The sequence below is a fragment of the Grus americana genome, chromosome Z (genome assembly GCF_028858705.1).
Source record: "Grus americana isolate bGruAme1 chromosome Z, bGruAme1.mat, whole genome shotgun sequence".
NCBI lineage: Eukaryota > Metazoa > Chordata > Aves > Gruiformes > Gruidae > Grus > Grus americana.
In genome coordinates, this window is record NC_072891.1 from 68,821,053 (window position 1) to 68,840,826 (window position 19,774).

Below are 19,774 nucleotides of genomic sequence, written 5' to 3' on the forward strand. Positions count from 1 at the left end.
ACCTGCAGGATGCAGCCATCCTGCACAGTTTTGCAGCTTGCTTTGAATTCCAGAGTGCTCCCAGTTATGCAGTTTGTGCAATCACCTTTGTTGCAGTAAGCCCAAATGGTAACTGGAAGAACCACGGAGTCACAGAGCCACTAAAGCAACGTGGATCATAACAACTTTTTGTCAAACATTTAGTTTGGTTCCTGTTGGCTTTGATAATGTGTACTTTTAGCCATTTAACCCTGAGTTAAAATCACATAACTTCACAATTAAACAGTGGCAATCACATGGTAAAGAGGAACATTACTTAATGTTAGATAAAATACCTCAAGCTTGGGGGGGGGGGGGGTTGTGTTAAGGTATTTTGATGTTCGCATAGGCAAAAGAGCTTCCAAAACACGATAGAGCATCTCTGACTCTTCAGCAACATTATTTATATAATTTTATGCAGCTAGTTATAATATTTGATGAACAGAAATTGTTAACCATTACTGAAGTACCAAAATTCTGAAAGGCAGAAAACAAGAATTATATATTAAGCTTTAAACTTTTGCTAAAAAGTACCAAAAAGACAGAAAAGTTGCCCATTCAGATTTAAAACAGATAGCCCCTGATTTACGTTTCACTAAGGGCATCAAGGGTTGGCGAGTTCTACTGTTGTCACACTATATTTCATTCATTTGTTGTTAATTGCACTGTTTATAATGGCTCTGAACTTGAAAACAAGTTGCAACAAGAATTAAGCAATTGTACCTATCCTCCCAAAAGCTTCAAGTGCTGTCTTCACAAGCTTTTCACCATCTTCCACTGAATCTGTAAGAAAAAAGTATGAATATTCAAGTAAAATGAACTGGATACACTGCAATTCCAGGATATTAAGAACTAATTCCATGAAGCTAAGAAAAATAAATCGTGTACAACCCCAATATAAAATAAATTGAAATTCAGCCACTATTTGCATGTCACCTAAAGCAAATCCCACACAGTAAGTCTAAATGGCATAATGTTTGCCATTGCAAGAAAAACAAGAAGCAAAACAAGTAAGAATGATCCATTCCCATTTTGCCACTGACAATTGCAGATGGACAGTTTCTTAGTATTTCAATGTTAAGAAAGCATATGAAAGAAAAGGACATTACTCGACAAATGTAAATTAAAAAGGCAATTTATGCAATTACTTTTAGTGTCTCTGTCTCCCTACTCCACATTACATTACACCTATTTAATTTATATGGTGTTGGCAAACTGGCAGTAGCCATTTATTAAGCAGTGTCAACCTTTAGTTCAACAAGTCCACTATTCCTATAGAAAAAGCATTACACTAGTCTGGAAAAATAACATACCATAATTGGGTACTGCTTTCCCTCCTTTTGCTCTGATTTCATTGACAACTTTGTCAGCAGCTGAGGAGCTCTTGCCATATCCCTTGAAATCACCTCCAAGATCATTCACTGTGCATCACAAAGAAATGAATTTTTCACTGTTAACACTCAGACTTCATGGTATCTCTTTATGTCATTATCATGATGGAAGTTATAAGACTATTAATAAAACCTGCCACATCTGGATCCTACTGAGAATCCCAGATGATTAGAGAAGAACAGTAGGTCACTTTTTTTTTTTTTTAAAATAGTATAACATACAGTGTCATTCAGATTTATTATTTTTCTCTCCACCATGCATTCAACTTGCTTGGTCTGCCCAGGCTTTCTCTGTAATTGTGATATTGTGGTTCAGAGATTAAGATCAAGATTACATACCAATCATAGGTGATTAATTCTGGACTCTTGTCAAACTGCTGTAACTACTGCATGTACTGTAAACAAGACTGAGAAGACTTTGTTCCTGTTTAATAGAGTAGCTAAAATGTTCCTAGTAAACTTCACTATAGAATGGATCAAGCAGTCTGAGCAAAGGGAGAAGCACCTGCTCTGGAGCGTCAGATCTTGCTCCTGCAGGATAAGAGGGCCACTTGACACGGAGACCTGCTTTGTTTCCAGGCTGCTCTCTGTACTGGGGCATGCATCATTAATGGTAGCTACCCTGTATCATCACCACAGCTTGCTGCATTGGTGTATTTGCATGTCCCACAGTTTCATGGAATTCATCAGGGGAACAAAAACATCCCTAAAAAAATCCATATACACATTATATTTGTATATACACACATATATTGTACATTTGTATATACACATATATTTGTACACATAATTTCAAAAAATGGTAAGAAGTACATTTAAATGGGTGCAAAATGAAATTGCAAGAAAATCAGAATTGACTGTGGATTTATGTGCAACATTGGTATTTTGCTAAATAGTCTTTTGCTGTGGAGAACTATAGTTTTGTGCCTTCTAACTTTTTTAAGTCCTCAAAAGTCAGCCATAGTGAAATCCACAAAATATGCAAGACAGCCTAGCTGGTTTTGATGATAAACAGCAACTGTAAGTAAGTCTGCTGTATCATTACAAAAGGAAATAAACCCATATTGTGCTTCCCCCCCCGCCTTTTTTTTAAGGTCTCCATGTAAAGAGGAACATAGCTTGCAGGACACATTACAAAATCACTGTCTATTACTCAGACCAAGAAAGTCTGATCTAGAATCCTGTATTCAACTTTATGGGCATCACTTCAAGAGAAATGTAGAAACGCTGCAGAGAATCTAATGAAAATGCCGAAAACCAGAAATGAACCATGTAAATAGGAAAAAAAAACCCCACCACCAAACAACAAACCAACCAACAAACCAAAACCAAGAACCACCTAGCCTGAAGCAGGAAGAATTAAAACCGAACAGGATGACATGTTGAAGTATGTTAACAGACTGAAGCAAAAAAGAAAGGAGACAAAATCTCCAAGCTAAATAGAACAATATCTAACAGTTCGAAAGTGCAACTAGCACAATCCAGGTGCTAGGGAAAATTTCCAAGTGTAGCATTAGAATAGGCAACATGGGCAGACTGCTCAGTCTGCAGCATCAAAGGTCTTCAACATAATATTAAAGAAAAGTGAGTCAGGAACAGCACTAGGATTTCTAACCTGTCCTGGGAAAGAAGAGTGGACAATTTTGTGGTAAACATTTATATAAAAAAAACCAGTTAGTCTTGTTAAGACATTACAATTCTCTACTAAAGACATGCTTATATATATTTATCCTTCACTTCAATATTAATTTGCTGCCAAAAGCTTAGTTAAATATTTGGGAAAATTTCCAGAGGCAGCAAAGCACCTTAGGGTGAGTGCAGGCATTAACAGAGTTGAAGAAAAAATGAGTACAGAAGAAAGAACAGAGCTATTGTAGGCTTTGAAAATTATCAAATAACTCCGTGAGTGTGATAGAGTAATTAAAATAAACAAAATGGATAAATAGGACTATTTTAAGCTCATGCTTTACATCATATAATTTCCAGTTGAAAACATCCAGTAGAAAAGAGCCAGAGACTGTAGCAGTTGCGAGAGAGAACAGTTATAGTCTGAACCGTAGAGAAGAATTCCTCCAATACTCAGAGTGCATTATTAGCAAGCAGTGCAGAGCAGCAGAACAAAATCTCTAGAGTGAAGCAGTTGCTTCGCTTGCACACACTGCTTTTGGTTTACCTATTAAACTGTCTTTATCTCAACCCATGCGTTTTCTCACTTTTATCCTTCTGCTTCTCTCCCCCACTCCATTTGGGGAGGGGGGGGGTAGGAGGGTGGGGGTGGCGAGCAGCTGCATGGGGTTCAGTTGCCAGCCAGGATTAAACAACAACATCAGGCAATACAATACATTTTCATTCAGATCACTCTGGAAAGTCAGAACACCACGAGCTACAGAGAGTCAATACAATTAAACATTTGGGCTACTTTAGTGACCTAATTTTTGTTAAATAAGAACTTGAGATGAAGTATTCGTGTTCCTAGCAAATAAGGTAAGTATTAAAGGTGGCAACTACCAGAAAAAAATACCTAGACTTTTAAAAAAGTTGTCTACACAGACTTCTCATATTTAATCAATAAAGTAAAAAAAAAAATCCAATCAATTTTTATGAAATTTTGTAACCTGAGATTAGGATTTTTATTAGAAAGCTACCAAAAATCAGCAAGTAAGTTCTTATCCATAATCTGTTTAAATATGTCACCTTGAACTCATCAACAATACCTGTACAAATTCATTCACAGGCAGTCAAATGGTGATGCCAACTGCCAAAGAGTGACCAAGAATCTACCTTAACCTTCAGAATTAGCTTGTGATACAGCATTTTGCACAAGTTCAACCAAATGACTGCAAAACTACCAAAAATCCTTTACTGAGAGCTATTTGGCACCATCATCCAGACCAGACAGCTATTCTGTGTGATGCACTGCAGAAAGAAACAATGCACTTTCAGCACATTTATGTTTTCTGGGGGCTACTGATACTGCGTTACACTCCAATAACTTCTTTCCTGGGAGAAGGTACTAGTAGATAACACATTCATGTTTCCAAACAGTCATATTAAAAGTTTCTGAACAGTATTCACCTACGACAACATCCTCTCTGGCCACAACTCACAGTAAAGATTGGTATGCATGGATTAAAGTCAAATCCGGCGAATTATCTAATTCAAATCGGCTTTCCAGCAAAGATAAGCCCTTGGACAAACTTGGGCAACTGGCTTCATAAGAAAATAAAGCTTAGAAGCAAAAATTAAATAGCAAAAGATAAGACAGAAAACCATAAAATAACAAAGGTTACTGTCTAAAAGGGCACGGACTGTTGAATGCGAGCTATGTGAAAAGGCAAAGGTTATTGTCTAGATCAAGTTAGTTAACATAAAACTTACCAACTACTGAAGCTCCTCTTTCAGCAAAAGCCAGAGCATACGCTCTACCCAAACCTAGTTTAAAAAAATAAAAGTAAAAAAAAAGAGTCAGTTTGTCTCCTGGATCACAATTCAGAGAAAAAGCTACAAAAACCTGAATGGCATGAACAAAATGCACCAAATCAACACAATCACCGTGAAGGTTCAAAGTAAAACACTATTTCCCACAGGAGTTAAAAGTTTCACATAAGTTCAAAACATAAAAGCAAACAAGCAGATAAGTTGTCAACAAAACCTCCAGTCAAGAACAAAAATAAAAAATAAGTAAAAAAAAAAATCCCATGCTTACTCTTTGTAATTGCACTCAGCAGAACCATCAGGGAACACTGTCTGCTGCTGAGTTTGTGCTTATGATAGAAAAATACATTTGTAAGGTAGAAAGTTTAATGTTTTGATGTAACCTTGAAGAGGGAGGGGATGTTTCAAGTTAATTAATTACATTCTAAGTGAATAAGATACTTCCCTGGTTAAAGTTAGTCTTTAAGATTTGAAGAAGAAACTGTACAAAATTTGTCAGACAGAACCCCTCCAATTATTTGGGTACAAAGGAATCACTTAATACCACAGTTAACCAGACGCATCCATAGTTTACCCATCATAACAGAAGACTGTCATTTTTGCCTCACATACAAAGGTAAGACTCTTGCACCTTTACTCTGGCTTAGATGCTAGACGTGTTATACATTATTTATTTGTTACAACAAACGATTTACAGATTTATCCACTGCACCAGTCAAAAGTTATTGAAATCAATGATAACGATCCTTTTTTTCATTCAAAAGAAACTGAGGTTTGAATAATTGAAAGACGAAGTCAGAAAAAAGTTTCTCAGAGTGCAACAGTGTCTCTTTGCCTCTCACCAAAAGATTCAAAGCTAGCTCTCAAAAGAAAAAATGAAAAGAAGAAAAAAAACCAACAAAACAGAACTGTTTTGACTGTTTTGAAACACACTAACCTCACACCAGCAAATTGGAATTTTTTTTAAGACTCCTGCGAGCCTCTGCAATGCGGAGTATCACATATGAGGTGCATATATATCCACTGCCTGATGTAAACCCAGTCCAAGAAAACTTTTTTTTGTTTTAAAAAGCCACACAACTGAGAAGTGCACACAACCTAGACCATGTGATACGTGCCAGTATTCTCAATTAGCAATCAAGGACTGAATGCTAAAATTAACAATAATAATAGCTTGAATTGTATAATCAATGACAATGCATGACAGGCAGGAACAATACTTCACATGGGATTTGCCCAAAGTGAAAAGAAATTACTGTATTTTTAGATGCCTGTGTATGTGAAAACAGGTCTCACTTTAAAACAAATTAGTGATCCAGATGTTTTAGATAAATTCCCAGCTCTGATCTGTTTACTGGCATCCAATTCAAAAATCAATGTTGACAAACAATGCTATTAGCAGTCCAGTTTAACTACAGTGCTGTAAACGAAATAAAAGAAAAACAAGAACTAATCTGAAGTTAACAGGGCTTCCTTTTATCTTAGCTTAAATTTAATCAGCTGCTTATCAAAAAACTATTGTGAAATAAGACATCCAAGGACAGTTTTCTCTGTTAACAAACAGTTTTCAAGCAGCCTAATAGTAGAAGTACAAGGGTCATGGTAGCCACACTTATGACAAGAAATTTTTGCTCCATGTAGTGCTTTTTAGAAGCTTTGTTATTGCCAAAGTGTCTTTGTTTTCCTGTTACCTAAGGTCTTAATCTGTTCTTCAGTGACACTCGTTACATAGAGAGAAGCAAATATAGGTCTGGTAAAAGCTGAAAAGCACCATACAAAGATCTGTTTGCAATTACTCTCATGTTTGTCACCTTCAGGTGCTGTGAGTGGACTGGTCAGTACTTTCCACAAAATCTCATATTCTCAGTCATTCTCCGTAAGACATCACATAATCTAGGCCCCCACAATGACTGCTCTGGCTATGTGCAGCTCCACAAAACAAGTACAAAACTTCACTGCGGGAAGGCAGAACCTTCTTAGAGGATGGCAGAACAAGCTCCTTTAGCAGCTCATCACAACTACAAACTTTGCCTCTCTTGTCCATGCGCACAGCTCATATCTTCGCTGGAAGTACAAGAGTAGACAAAAGTCAAAGCATGCATTCAGAGGAAGAAAAAAAGAAAAGGAAAAAAAACCACAACAACAACAAATACAAAAACATTTCCTGGCAAAACCAAGCATTCCACTGCAGAACTACATCCCCTGGAGAGACCAGGCTCGCAGCCCACCAACAGCACAGGCCAGCCCTGCTGCTGAAAGAAATCTCTCCCCACTCTTTCACCTTTCTGCTGCCCTCTCCCCTGTGCCTTCAGACTACCACCCAGGACGGGGTCTGGGAAAGCAGCAGCAGGTCAGAGGCTGCTTTCTGCAGCAGCACTGGCACATGTCAAACCCTCTCTGGAACAACACTGTGCCAGACCATTGCAGGTTACAAGCATCAATCACTAGGTCCAAGGCAAAACTGGAAGGAATTAGGTTACCAAAACAGTACGTGAAGCAGAACATCCATTACTGACTGGTGTGAAGTGTATTTAAAGAACAGAAAACACGCACTTGGAGGCAGCACTAACGCGCTAATTTTCAGCGGTATTGGGGCTCAGATCAAGCTGCAGTAGCTCCAAAGCACTGCAAGGAACACGGCGGTAACCCCTGCACAGCCTTGGCACTGCCACGGCAGCCCTGACGGCGAGTGCCAGCACCTGACAGGGCCTCCGCGGGGCCCGGCCTTCCCCGTAGCCTCGCGCCCCCTTCCCGTCGCCACTCCTCTCTCCTCTGCGGGAAAAACACCATTTTTAAGAAGCGAAGCCCTCACAGACGCCCCCGGCTGCCACCGGAGGGCACCGGTGCACCTGTCAGGCCCGCGGGCACCGGCGACTGCGGGGTGTCCGCCTCACCCGACCTCCCACAGACCCAGCCGCCTCCTGCGGGGGACGAAACCGCCGCCATATCGCACGCGGAGATGTGACGGCGCTGCTCACCTCCTCCGGCACCGGTTACCAGGACCACACGCCCGTCAAACCTCAACCCCGTCGCCATAGCGCTCCCCTGCCCTGCGCTCGACTGCGCTACCCGCCGGCCCTACCTCCGCTGGCAGCCCAGGGCAAGGCGGCGGGGCGGAGCCAGCGCCGACACCGCGCATGCGCCGGCGCCGTCTGGGAAAGGTAGTCTGTGCTGCCAGAGCTGAGGGCGGTGGTGGCGGCCTCGGGGCGGTTGTTCTCGGGCTTCAGTCCTGTCTGTTCGTTGTCCTGCCATACCTTTACAGGCAAGGCGAGCTGCTTGTGAAATAGAGGGATTTTAACAGGCTAGCTTGTCTGTCCTGCTCTGCAGCAGGCATATCTCCTCACAGGTTTAAAGAGGCTGCAGCTCGGTAGAGCAGATTTCAAGATCAGGCTGCCTCAATGTAGACATCATGCCTCCATTTAAAATTAATCTTTACTTTTTTTATCTTAATCTTACATTTTATGTTGTGTTATTTTTTGCTTTATTTACTATTTCACAATCCAAATCACTGCTTTCAGCCATTACTTCGCTGGTTGTGGGATTTCTTTAGATTGAACCATTAATGTGAAATATGCTGTGTTTTTTCACCCCGTAATTTTCCTTTCTGTGCAGAAGGAAGGCTGCACTGGGTGTCTGTGCCTAGGCGCTGGCAGGGGGGCTGCAGGGGCCTCTGTGAGAGGGGCCAGGACTGCCCTGTGCTGGGCACAGCCAGCTCCAGCAGGCCCACAGCAGGGCACAGCTGAGCTCAGCAGCTGAGATCATGGTGCCTCTGTGATAATGTATTTAAGAAAGTGTAAAAAACACTGTCTGGTAGCTGTAGGAGAGAAGAGTGAGAAAACTGTGAGGGGAACAGCCCTGCAGACACCAAGGTCAGTGCAGAAGGAGGGGGAGGAGGTGTTCCAGGTGCCAGAGCAGAGATTCCCCTGCAGCCCTTGGAGAAGACCACGCTGAGGCAGGCTGTCCCCCTGCAGCCCATGGAGGTGAGGTCCATGGAGGAGCAGAGATTCCACCTGCAGCCCTTGGAGAAGACCACGCTGAGGCAGGCTGTCCCCCTGCAGCCCATGGAGGTGAGGTCCATGGAGGAGCAGAGATTCCACCTGCAGCCCATGGAGGACTCCATGCCGGAGCAGGTGGAGGTACTCGAAGGAGGCTGTGACCCTGTGGGAAGCCCATGCTGGAGCAGGCTCCTGGCAGGACCTGTGGCCCCATGGAGAGAGGAGGCCATGTCAGATCAGGTTTGCTGACACGACTTGTGACCCCGTGGGGGACCCACACTGGAGCAGTCTGTTCCTGAAGGACTGCACCCCATAGGAGGGACCCATGCTGGAGCCGTTCATGAAGAACTGCAGCCCCTGGGAAGGACCCCACAGTGAAGCAGGGGAGCAGCGTGAGGAGGAAAGAGTAGTAGAGATGATTGTATTTTGTGGAACAAGCTGGTGGGTTAAGTAGGAATGACCATGCCTATTAATTATGTCATTGCAGGCATGGTATAGTGTGAGATGGTGTCATTCGGAATTTAATTGGAATTTCATAGGGACACTGCTCTGGATCTCAGCAGTAGATCTAGTTACGATGTTCCAGTGTTAACCACCCGACTCAGATGATGACAAACTTTATCTGAACCACGGAGAGGGATCTCATGGAGCTATTCCTTCTTACTTGATCACTGTCCCAGCTGACACAGCACCATAAGCCTGAGCCTCGGGGAGCTGCAAGCTCCCTGCTTCTTTGCATTGTCTGTCTTAAATCTAAGAGGTGATCAGGGAACAGAGGATGGTGTAAGGAGTGCCCATAATTCAGAGCAGCTGACTAGCTTATTTTATAGGGGAAATCATCTACATACCCTCTCTGCACAGAGGAACTTTAATTCATAATTAACCTTTCTTGTACATTTTGTAAAGTTTGTATTATTTCTGGAGCTAGTGGAAAGAAAAATTGGTTTTGCTGCAGATTTTCTCCTTGGCTGTTAGTGCTTTACTGTCTGCACTGACGAGAGATGATAGTTAACTGAGTAATAGCTATTTGGAGACTTCCAAATTAGAAGAAATTAGCATTTCTGACCTCAAGTAGTCTGTAACATTCACTCCTTTAGAAGTATTAGGAATAGAGATGTATTGCCTGAGATTTTATTATATGCAGTTCAGTTCGAAGAATTGCATTGAATACTATAATTGCAATTTATAGTTTGGGCACCAGAGGGAGCATAGTGCTACAGTTGGGCACTAGAGGGAGCATTGTGCTACAGTAAAACTGACTAAAATATCTACAGTTACAGACACCACAAGTAATGAAATTCTTATACGACGAACCTAAAAAAGGCTTACACACACATCGAGTCAAAGGGACACTGCTTTTAATGCATACTGGTTTTATTTAGACAATAGATGCACTGGTGCGATGGCATTCTTCTGGCTGTATTGGCACATTTTATGTATGCACTGGACACTACAAAAAATTGTTCTACAGGCAGGTAAGAGAACATAGAACAGATAAATAGTCTACAAATAATCATGAGTTTTAAATATGGGAAATATTGTTGAATGTGTGCAGAAACAACTCCTTAACACTGGATGTGTGGTGTTCTGGCACTGTATTAATCAGCACAAAATACTCTCAAAACTAATTAGACTTCCAAAGTTTGCCTATTTCATTTGAATGCAGTTCAACACAAAAGCATGTGTTATGGATAATGTAGGAGTCTTAATCCCATTGAAAATGTTTTCTACGGTCTGCTGCTGTAGATGGTGAGCACCTTTGAACCCCCTGAATAAAGGGGGAATGAAAGTATTGACTGACTTTTTTGATATTGCTAAAGGATCTGTTTGGATCATAAGGCTTATTTTCAAGTATTTTATTTGCTTTATACATGGTTTTGCTCATGGAGATTTGTAGAGCCCTATTCACTGGAAACAAAGATTTCTCGACAAATGTGAGTGAAGGGGGCAACCAGATGTCTCTTGCTATCACCAGAAATTAGATATTGAATACATGTTGCAAACTGTGGCACCCTTCACTGAACACTACAAAAGCATGGCCTACAGCAGATTGTGCCTCCCCACAGCCTTAGTGCCACAGAAGTCCCCAGGGCTTTGAAGATAGATGTTTTCTGCTGTGACCAAAGAGGCCTTGCCTGCAGCCGGGTCGTTGTCCCCATTTCCTCTCTCTTTGCAGCCACCCTCTGTCTGCCAGCGCAGAGAGGTCATTGAGAGATCTCAGCCCCAAACCGGTCACAAATGTTCATCTCGTACAAGCCAACCGTATGGCCCAGCTCACCCTACTATTTACTGTCTCAGTAAAAATGGTTAGAGAAAACTACTTATTTTGATTTGGTATACGATTTTATGTGACAGAAAACCCCACTGAGGAGTTCTTCATAGCTTGTATATAGTGTTTCTATTGATTCCTTTCATCTGCAGGAATAGCAAGTACTATTATTTCCATTCTAGCTTGTATTCTCTTGTGTTCTTTTATTTTTCTGTGAGGCTACAGCAGTTAGTAAGTGGGGGTTTTCTAGCCATTGAATCCATTGTTTGTCACTCAGAACCTGAAAAGCAGCTTTGCTGATGTGAGGTTGAGGAGCAGCCGACTGTGTAGTTAAGGCTGGATATATTATTATGAACCAAGTGCAAATGTAAATGCAAACATTTTTATAGCTCTTGTCAACACCCCACATCACAGAAGGTCTTACGTCTCTGTTTTGGCAAGAAATGTTAATTTTGGCAATTTTTGCACATGCCACTTAATTAAGTGGAAAATCCATGCTGGGGGCACAAGCAGAGCGCTATGGAAGCTCTCCATTTGATTCCATCAGAGACTCACGGTTTAAGGGAGATGGAAGTCCTGGGTCAGTCAGTGCTTGGTGGGCTGCTGAGCTGGTATGTAACAACACATTAGTAGAACAAACTCATCAAGCAGAAACTAGTTGCTTGTGCACATCTACAACTTTGAAAATACATCCTGTGGAGAGACGTTAGGGAGGTGCCAGCAAAAGTTTATGGTTGTTGTTCCCTCAACGCAACCACTCCATTTCATCCTAAATGATCCTTCATGAAAAATCTATTAACACGTCTCCTTGAAGGCAAAGAGGGAGAATAAAAACCACATGGACTAAAATAAGAGGCAGAAAGACTAGCAAATAACCATATGTCACATTCTGTGGAAAACAGATGCATATTGGCAGTGCTACCAAGTTACGGGTAAATACAATCTACAGATGAGCTGAATCTTCACTGAATAGATGGAAGACTTGAAATGCCTCCTGAGAAAACTTATTCAGTGTAGTTGCTTCCTGAGTTAATGACCACATTGAGCTTTAGAACAGCCAAAAATTCCAAGAGGTTCTGCTCTTGGAATAATAAATCCAGGAAGCTCCTTTAATAAACAGAAATCATGCACAAAAGATAAGATACTTTTAAACTGTGCCTCCTAAAATGGCCTCTCCTCTCAAGTGGCTACATTCTTAATCCCAGTAGAAGCATTCTCTGTGCACAACAGCACACTTACACTCATTCCCCCCAGATAAACAGACTTCCATTTGTATCTCAGAAGTACCCACTCTGCCAGCTCCCATACCAACCACCCCAAAAATCCACATGAAAGCCAAACACCACAGGTTCAGATTTACTATATTCTGTGGTGAGAATTCCTCCCCAACCTACAGTAAAGAGCAGTTTTATTCAAGAATACATGAAGTATGGAATAGCCCGCTAACTGAGAAGCAAGGTGGATAGATGGAGAACAGCCAGTCAACCAAGTAACAGCATAAATACCTTTTCCTTTAGCAGATTGTACTCCTCTTCAGCACTTGCTTTGCTCATCAGGAATGAGGTGGGAAGTCTGAATTCCCCAGCCAAATTTCTCCTAGCTCCAAACAGTAGCAAAGACTAGTTTTCATTGACACTCTTTTGTAAAGGGCCTCCTGCCCTATTTCTGCATTTTGTAGCATGAGTTTCTTGGTTCTAGTTTTGGGGTAAACTGTAGATTGCAGTGTCGTAGAATACTGGAACTGTAAGCTTAAACATACTGTCTTACCTAGCCAAAGTCAAATGCCTGTGCTTACAGCAGGCAGTAGACCTTATCACAGTGAAGATGGCAAAGCAGACTTAATGAGATCTTTGTGTGATCACAGCCCTTTCTCGCAGAAAAGTGCTGAGCTTTCCTTTCCAATTTCCCTAATAGTTTCTCATATGATGGCACAACGAATATACCTTTGGGAGCATCCATACTGTTGAAATCAAGTTAAGCAGCCTGTAACTGAGATGGCTTCTCAGTTGGGCAAAGAGACTCACTTCAGTTCCAAGGATGAGATCACTTTTCTGTTGCTGAGTTATCAAGATTCTTGAGATACAGAACCAGCTTTCTTGAAACTAACAGCTGATCTCATGTCATGTCCCGGGACCAATGCACTTATTCTCCCCCGTGGCTCAAAGTGCTGCCTCATTCTTTTTCATTTCTGTAATCTGTTAGCAGGCCTAGCAGGTGATAATGCAGTTGGAAGTCTTGACTCCCCACAAAATAAAACCAAACCCCAAACAAACAAAGCAAAAACCCACAGTATGTCAAATCCAGTCAGTGAAATAAACTGAAAGCACCAGCTAAGTGCTTTCTGGAATGGGGAAAGGCAGTCCTTTCATATCACAGGAACCCTTAATTAACAGTAGTAATCAACAGCCAGGAGACTTTCGCCTCAGGATCCAAGCCAAACCCAGCTACTGAAATAGATTCCTCAAATGCAAGGAGACTGAACTCTGCTCAAGAAAGCCAAATAATTTTTCAACACTGTTCCATAATGGAGTAGAACTGGTACATTGCCATTTCCATGCAAGAAAAGAAGGGTTGGTGGTATATGGGCCCTATTTGGGCTTATTTATTCCATCTACACCATCGTATTCGCTGTATTAAAAAACTTCACACAAATTAAATGTAACAATATTTCTCATCCACTATTAGCTGTGGCTTGGCCAAAACAATCAACAATAAATGAATTCTGAAAAACATAATTCAAAATGTCCCACAAAGGGTGTCACAAGTGAAGAGCTCTAAATTACCATGTTTAAAGACCAGTGGGGCTGATACTCTGAAAAGCTGCCAGCAGGAACTGGAGAACAAGTGTGTGAAAAGCCAACAATCTTCTCTTGGAACAATCTGCATTTATCAAAACCTTCAGAATTATATCCACCAAGAAGTTTCTTTATAGCACACAAAACACCTACTGACTGAAGAAAAATACAAGGTATCTAGAAAAAAATATGATGCACAAGGCTGACATATTTTGTTTCAGCTTATATTTATGTGCATTAATAAAAGCATATTTAAAATCCAAATATTTAATAAAACTGAAGTAGGAATTAATTTGTCATGAAGCCAATGGGAAGCATGATTTTAAAATCCAGTGTTAAGATTTTTAGAATAGAAAGTGGAAGGTCTTACGTGTGATGCTAAAAGTAATTTATATCTAAATCACAGTAACTGTAGGAAGCTCCACCTTTGTCCTCCACCTACCACACCAAGACTTTCCCACAGGGGAGAACAACAAATAGCAAACAGGTTTCAGTTGCTTGGGAAAGTTTGGCAAGTAACGTACCTCCTTAATTCCATTATTCTTAATCATTATAGTCTGCTCCTTTACTAGATACTGTGTAATTATGGGACATCCCAAAGCTGTCAGCTGCCTTTTTTCAGTTTGCTCCCTAATAGAAATAAATGCCATAAGAAATGTTCCTCCAGAAACTGGTGGAGTGATAGTAAGTAGAAATTTACAGATTGTTAGAAGATATACTTCAGTTCCTGCATTTCCCAAACTCGCAAGAAAAAGTGGGTATTGATTCAGGAATGTCCTATCCGTAAGTATCAGCTTTAAAACTGGAAACTAGAACTCTAAAGTACTAGAGTACTAAGAAAAGAGAGGCCACTTCAACAATTTGTGGTTTAAACATTAAGAAATCATGATTTGTGATAAAGACCAAGCACTGCTATAACAGAACTAGGTCTTAGACATAGCATGTAAGGAGATACTACCCCTTTATTTTCATAGAGAGAAAATAAATCACATAGTAACCTAAAATATATAATACTATAGATATGAATGTCAAAGTTGCAATACAATTTCAGCTGCAATATGCAAACTTCAGCACCAATAGGTTAATAATTTAGTGTGGATTAATTTTTAGAACTTTTTTCTCTGTAACAACAAATGCAAGGGGTTTTTTTAACAAGTTGGAAATAACAACTACCTTAGTCTTTCCGATCAGTAGCCACAGTGTGGTTTTGGGTAGCAATTTTTTTTAAAGATAGATATGAAACTTTCCTCTCCCAAAGAAGTTTCATTTATGTGCAACTCATAAAAACAAGATATAATGGAACTTTTCTGGACAACTATAATCTCCTTTGACAGTTGTTTTATCCAGAGCACAGATGTTTGCCACTTAACCATGAATGTTGGCTGACCTGCCCAAATCTCAATGAAAAACAGTTGTAACAGGAAGGTTTCTCTGCAAATGGTTATGCAAACAGGAATCTTCATTTCATGTTCAAGCTAAAGTATACCCTCTGTAATGCATTCAAAAGCACTACTTTTTTTTTTTTTTAAAGGCTCAGAAGTACATGCACTGAAATCAAAGCTAAATGCTTACTTTACTGATGCGAGTATAGATTATATCCAAAACAGTATTAACAAGTAAATCAAGATGTAGATTACTCTTTCAGATTTTAAATTACATTGCAAAAAAAAAAACCCAGGAAATGGGTATTTAGTTGTTTTTTTAATTAAGTGAAGTGGGTAACATTCTTTTGGTGACAGAGGATACAGAGAAGGCAGAGTTACTGAATGCCTTTTCTTCAGTCTTTACTGCTAAGGCTGGCCCTCAGGAGACACAAGACCCTGGAGGTAGGAGAGAAAGCCTTGTGAAAGGAAGACCCTCCCTTGGTCAAGGAGGGTTGGGTTAGAGAACATCTAGGCAATCTCGACATCCACAAAGCCATGGGCCCTGATGGCTTGCACCCACAAGTGCTCAGGGAGCTGGCAGATGTTATTGCTAGGCCATTCTCAATTATCTTTGAAAGGTCACGGAAAACAGGAGAGGTCCCTGAGGACTGCAGGAAAGCCAATGTCACTCCGATCTTCAAAAACAGCAAAAAGGAGGACCCAGGAAACTACAGGCCGGTCAGTCTCACCTCCATCCCTGGAACGGTGCTAGAACAGCTCACTCTAGGGGTCATCTCTATGCATGTGGAAGAGAAGAAGGTTATCAGGAGTGGTCAACATGGATTCACCAAGGGGAAATCATGCTTGACCAATCTGATAGCCTTCTATGATGGCATGACCAGCTGGGTCGATGAAGGGGGAGCAGTGGATGTTGTCTACCTCAACTTCAGCAAGGCTTTTGACACTGTCTCCCACAACATCCTCATAAGCAAGCTTAGGAAGTGTGGGTTAGATGAGTGGACAGCGAGGTGGACTGAGAATGGCAGAGCCTGGAGGGTTGTGATAAGCAGCGCAGAGCCTAGTTGGAGGCCTGTACCTAGCGGTGTGCCCCAAGGGTCAATGCTTGGTCCGGTCTTATTCAACATATTCATCAATGACCTGGACGAGGGGACATAGTGTACCCTCAGCAAATTCGCTGATGGTACAAAACGGGGAGGAGTGGCTGACACACCAGAAGGCTGCACTGCCGTTTAGTGAGCTCTGGACAGGCTGGAGAGTTGGGCGGAGAGGAATCTAATGAAATTCAACAAGGGCAAGTGCAAGGCCCTGCACCTAGGCAGGAATAACCCCATGCACCAGTACAGGTTAGGGGCTGACCTGCTGGGAAGCAGCACTGCGGAGAACAACCTGGAGAGTCCTGGTGAACAACAAGGTCTCCATGAGCCAGCAGTGTGCCCTTGTGGCCAAGAAGGCCAATGGTATCCTGGGGTGCATTCAGAAGAGCGTGGCCAGTAGGTCGAGGGAGGTTATCCTCCCCCTGTGCTCTGCTCTGGTGAGGCCACATCTGGAGTGCTGTGTCCAGTTCTGGGCTCCCCAGTTCAAGAAAGGCAGGCAACTACTGGAGAGAGCCTAGCGGAGGGCTATGAGGATGACGAGGGGACTGGAGCATCTCTCATATGAGGAAAGGCTGAGAGAGCTGGGTCTGTTTAGTCTGGAGAAGACTGAGAGGGGATCTTATCAATGGTCTTAAATATCTAAAGGGTGGATGTCTAGAGGAAGGGGCCAGACTCTTTAATGTGGTGCCCAGTGACAGGACAAGGGCAACGGGCACAAACTGGAACACAGGAAGTTCCATCTCCACATGAGGAAAAACTTCTTCACTTTGAGGGTGACCGAGCACTGGAACAGGCTGCCCAGAGAGGTTGTGGAGTCTTCTTCTCCAGAGATATTCAAAACCCTCCTGGACACGATCCTGTGCAACCTGCTCTAGGTGATCCTGCTCTAGCAGGGGGCTTGGACGAGATTATCTCCAGAGGTCCCTTCCAACCCCTGCCATTCTGTGATTCTGTAATTCTATCTACTGTTCTCCTTAGATGCATACACAATGTAATATAACCTTGGGGCAAAAATGGCAGGGAAGGAATAGATCTATCTGAAGAGTAGTTCTGCTGCTCTGAAGGGCCGGAAAACCACGTGAGGCCACGGGAAAGCTATTGTAGCAGGTCACCAGATGGTGAACACTCATCATAGAGAGATCATCTAAGCTAGTACCATGTGCAACTTAGCCGCCATCCTCTATAACACTGTCATCTTTGACAATGATGGACTTAAGAGTAGTGTGGATTCCTCTCTGCTAGACCATGAAAATAAGCATGTTCTCGTCCTTTGAAGAGTGACATGCACAATTCCATTTTACCTTTAAATGGTCACATTGTATCTGTTACAACTACAAAAAGGGCTGAAAAGCAACTGGAGCCAACTGCCATCAAAACCAGTTTGCTACTTCCTTGGGACAATGCAATCTTTTCAGGGAGAGATATGAGAAAGCAATTGGCCATCTTCTCATTCCTTTATTTCACAGGAATTTGTTTTATGGGTGGGATTGAATCTTTTTTTAGAAGAGACATGATTTGGTATTTTCCTAAAGCAAAAAAAAACAACCCCACACCGGTTCCTGAAAGCTTCCAGACTCCTGATAATCTCTGTACCTTCTAAAATGGAGATAAATCTCAAGAGAGCTTAAGGACAAGAACAAGACTCATAATTTACCCAATGGTGTCTTTTTGTTTGTCTATGCATACACACAAATGCATACAAACATTGGGTAATGGCCAAAAGTTGTAGTGAATTCCTTTTAAGGTGGCACGCACAAAATAGCTGTGGTAACACTCCTGTATCTTGTTTTCTTTGTATGGCTGAGATCACAGTTGTTTGATGTGTATTGCAAAAGGTATTTAAGGTCTGTCTTACCACTTTTTCAACTCCTGTAGAAGGCTGTAACATTCGTTTTAACTTCTACAACTTCACCAACACACATTTGGGATGGCATTGGGCACTACATATTAACTAAACATTAAAAGGACGTTACAAATATGAAACACCTAAGATACTGAGATTTAAAAGCCTACTGTAAAATGAATCCATGATGATTGGATTTTAATACATTAATAATTTTACCCTATTAAAACACAGTGTTGCACCAGTGTTACAGCACAGAATAATGACATTATCCTACCCATAATTAAACAGGTTACTGCTGTGACCTTTTTTAAACTCTTGACTATGTCAAGTTTCTGCTAGAAGGTTGATGCTTTATTACAAGGAAAAATACTATCAATTTATTTCTGAATTTTGATAATTAAAGCCACTATTTATGTATGTTGCAGGAAAAATAAATTAACTGCAAAATTACACAGCTTGAGTGCTGGGTCATGTTATTTATAAAGGTAGGTCTTTGGAAATCCAGTACAATTGTTTTCTTTCATCATTACAGAAGTCACTTCTATGTAATTGAAAATGAATGCCAGACAAGAACTATTGTTACAGCATCTTAGAAGAATGTAACTAGATTGTGAGCTAAATATAACTTCTCCCACTTGTCAAGTTTTTATGCTTTTAATCAAATCTCCATGAACAATTTTCACTTTTTCTAAAAACTACATGGCCAGAGAATGCAACTAAGAAGTTACTGTGTTACTGAAAATACACATATTTTGACTACAAAATAGCTCATATACATGTAAGTAGGTATTCATTAACAATGTACAAGGACCATTTAAGCAATTTTTGTCCCAGAGAATATTCAAATTTGAGCAGTCAAAATATTCTGGATCATGGCTGAAGAAAATCTTTACACAGCACATGCATATATTGTACCTGGTTCTAAACAAGGTACTGCCCTGTCCTCCTTTCAGTACTGTTACCATTTATTATAAACTATGCTATTTTGGAGAATCAGAACATGATTTAGAAATAGGATTTGTAAAGAAAACAGTTTCAATTTCTACAAGTCAAGTTCCTTCTTATTCTCACCTCAGAGAGAAGAACTGGGAAAGAAAACAAACAGCTTTCTCTTTCTAGGTGGGAAAAGAAAAGAAATAGGTGGAGCAAATACATGTTGCATTCCTATACATGACTTCCGATGGACAAAAGTACAATGTATTTACTGTTTAGGTAAAACATGGGAAGGAATCGTAAATTATATTCCTTCAGATGTCAAGCTAATAATCTATTTCTTGTAAAATTCTGGTGCACTATCCTTACATCAGTTCCTAGTTGTTCCAGCCCAGTTGTACATTAATCTTCTGTCTGGTAGACACTAGTCGCTTGTATAACATGAGTTCACATTTTGAACACACATTTCTGGAACCTTTTGGTGAATATTCAGAACCTAGTGACCAAAGAAACATGAATAAAAGTGAATTTTCTCCCTTAAAAAATCGCAAGTAATGCTGAAACCATACGTCAGAGGCTGTGATGCTTTCGTTGCTGCCACAGGCCAAGTTTG

The 19,774-nt window shown here is 41.0% G+C and overlaps 1 protein-coding gene across 2 annotated transcripts in view; it reads right to left on the reverse strand.

The window, feature by feature from the left end:
* HSD17B4 (hydroxysteroid 17-beta dehydrogenase 4) overlaps positions 1–7,976 on the reverse strand; it is a 70,015-nt gene extending 62,039 nt beyond the window's left edge. Inside the window, exons 1-4 of one of the 2 annotated variants that reach the window (XM_054809839.1) lie at positions 7,823–7,976; positions 4,788–4,841; positions 1,332–1,439; positions 742–801 (exon numbers count right to left, since the gene is read on the reverse strand). In XM_054809839.1, coding sequence (XP_054665814.1) covers positions 742–801; positions 1,332–1,439; positions 4,788–4,841; positions 7,823–7,880 — 280 coding nt within the window. In that variant the 5' untranslated portion in view covers positions 7,881–7,976. Of the gene's footprint in view, positions 1–741; positions 802–1,331; positions 1,440–4,787; positions 4,842–5,115; positions 5,194–7,822 lie in introns of those variants that run through there. The other variant, XM_054809840.1, reaches the window with a different exon arrangement.
* Positions 7,977–19,774: the final 11,798 nt, after the last annotated feature.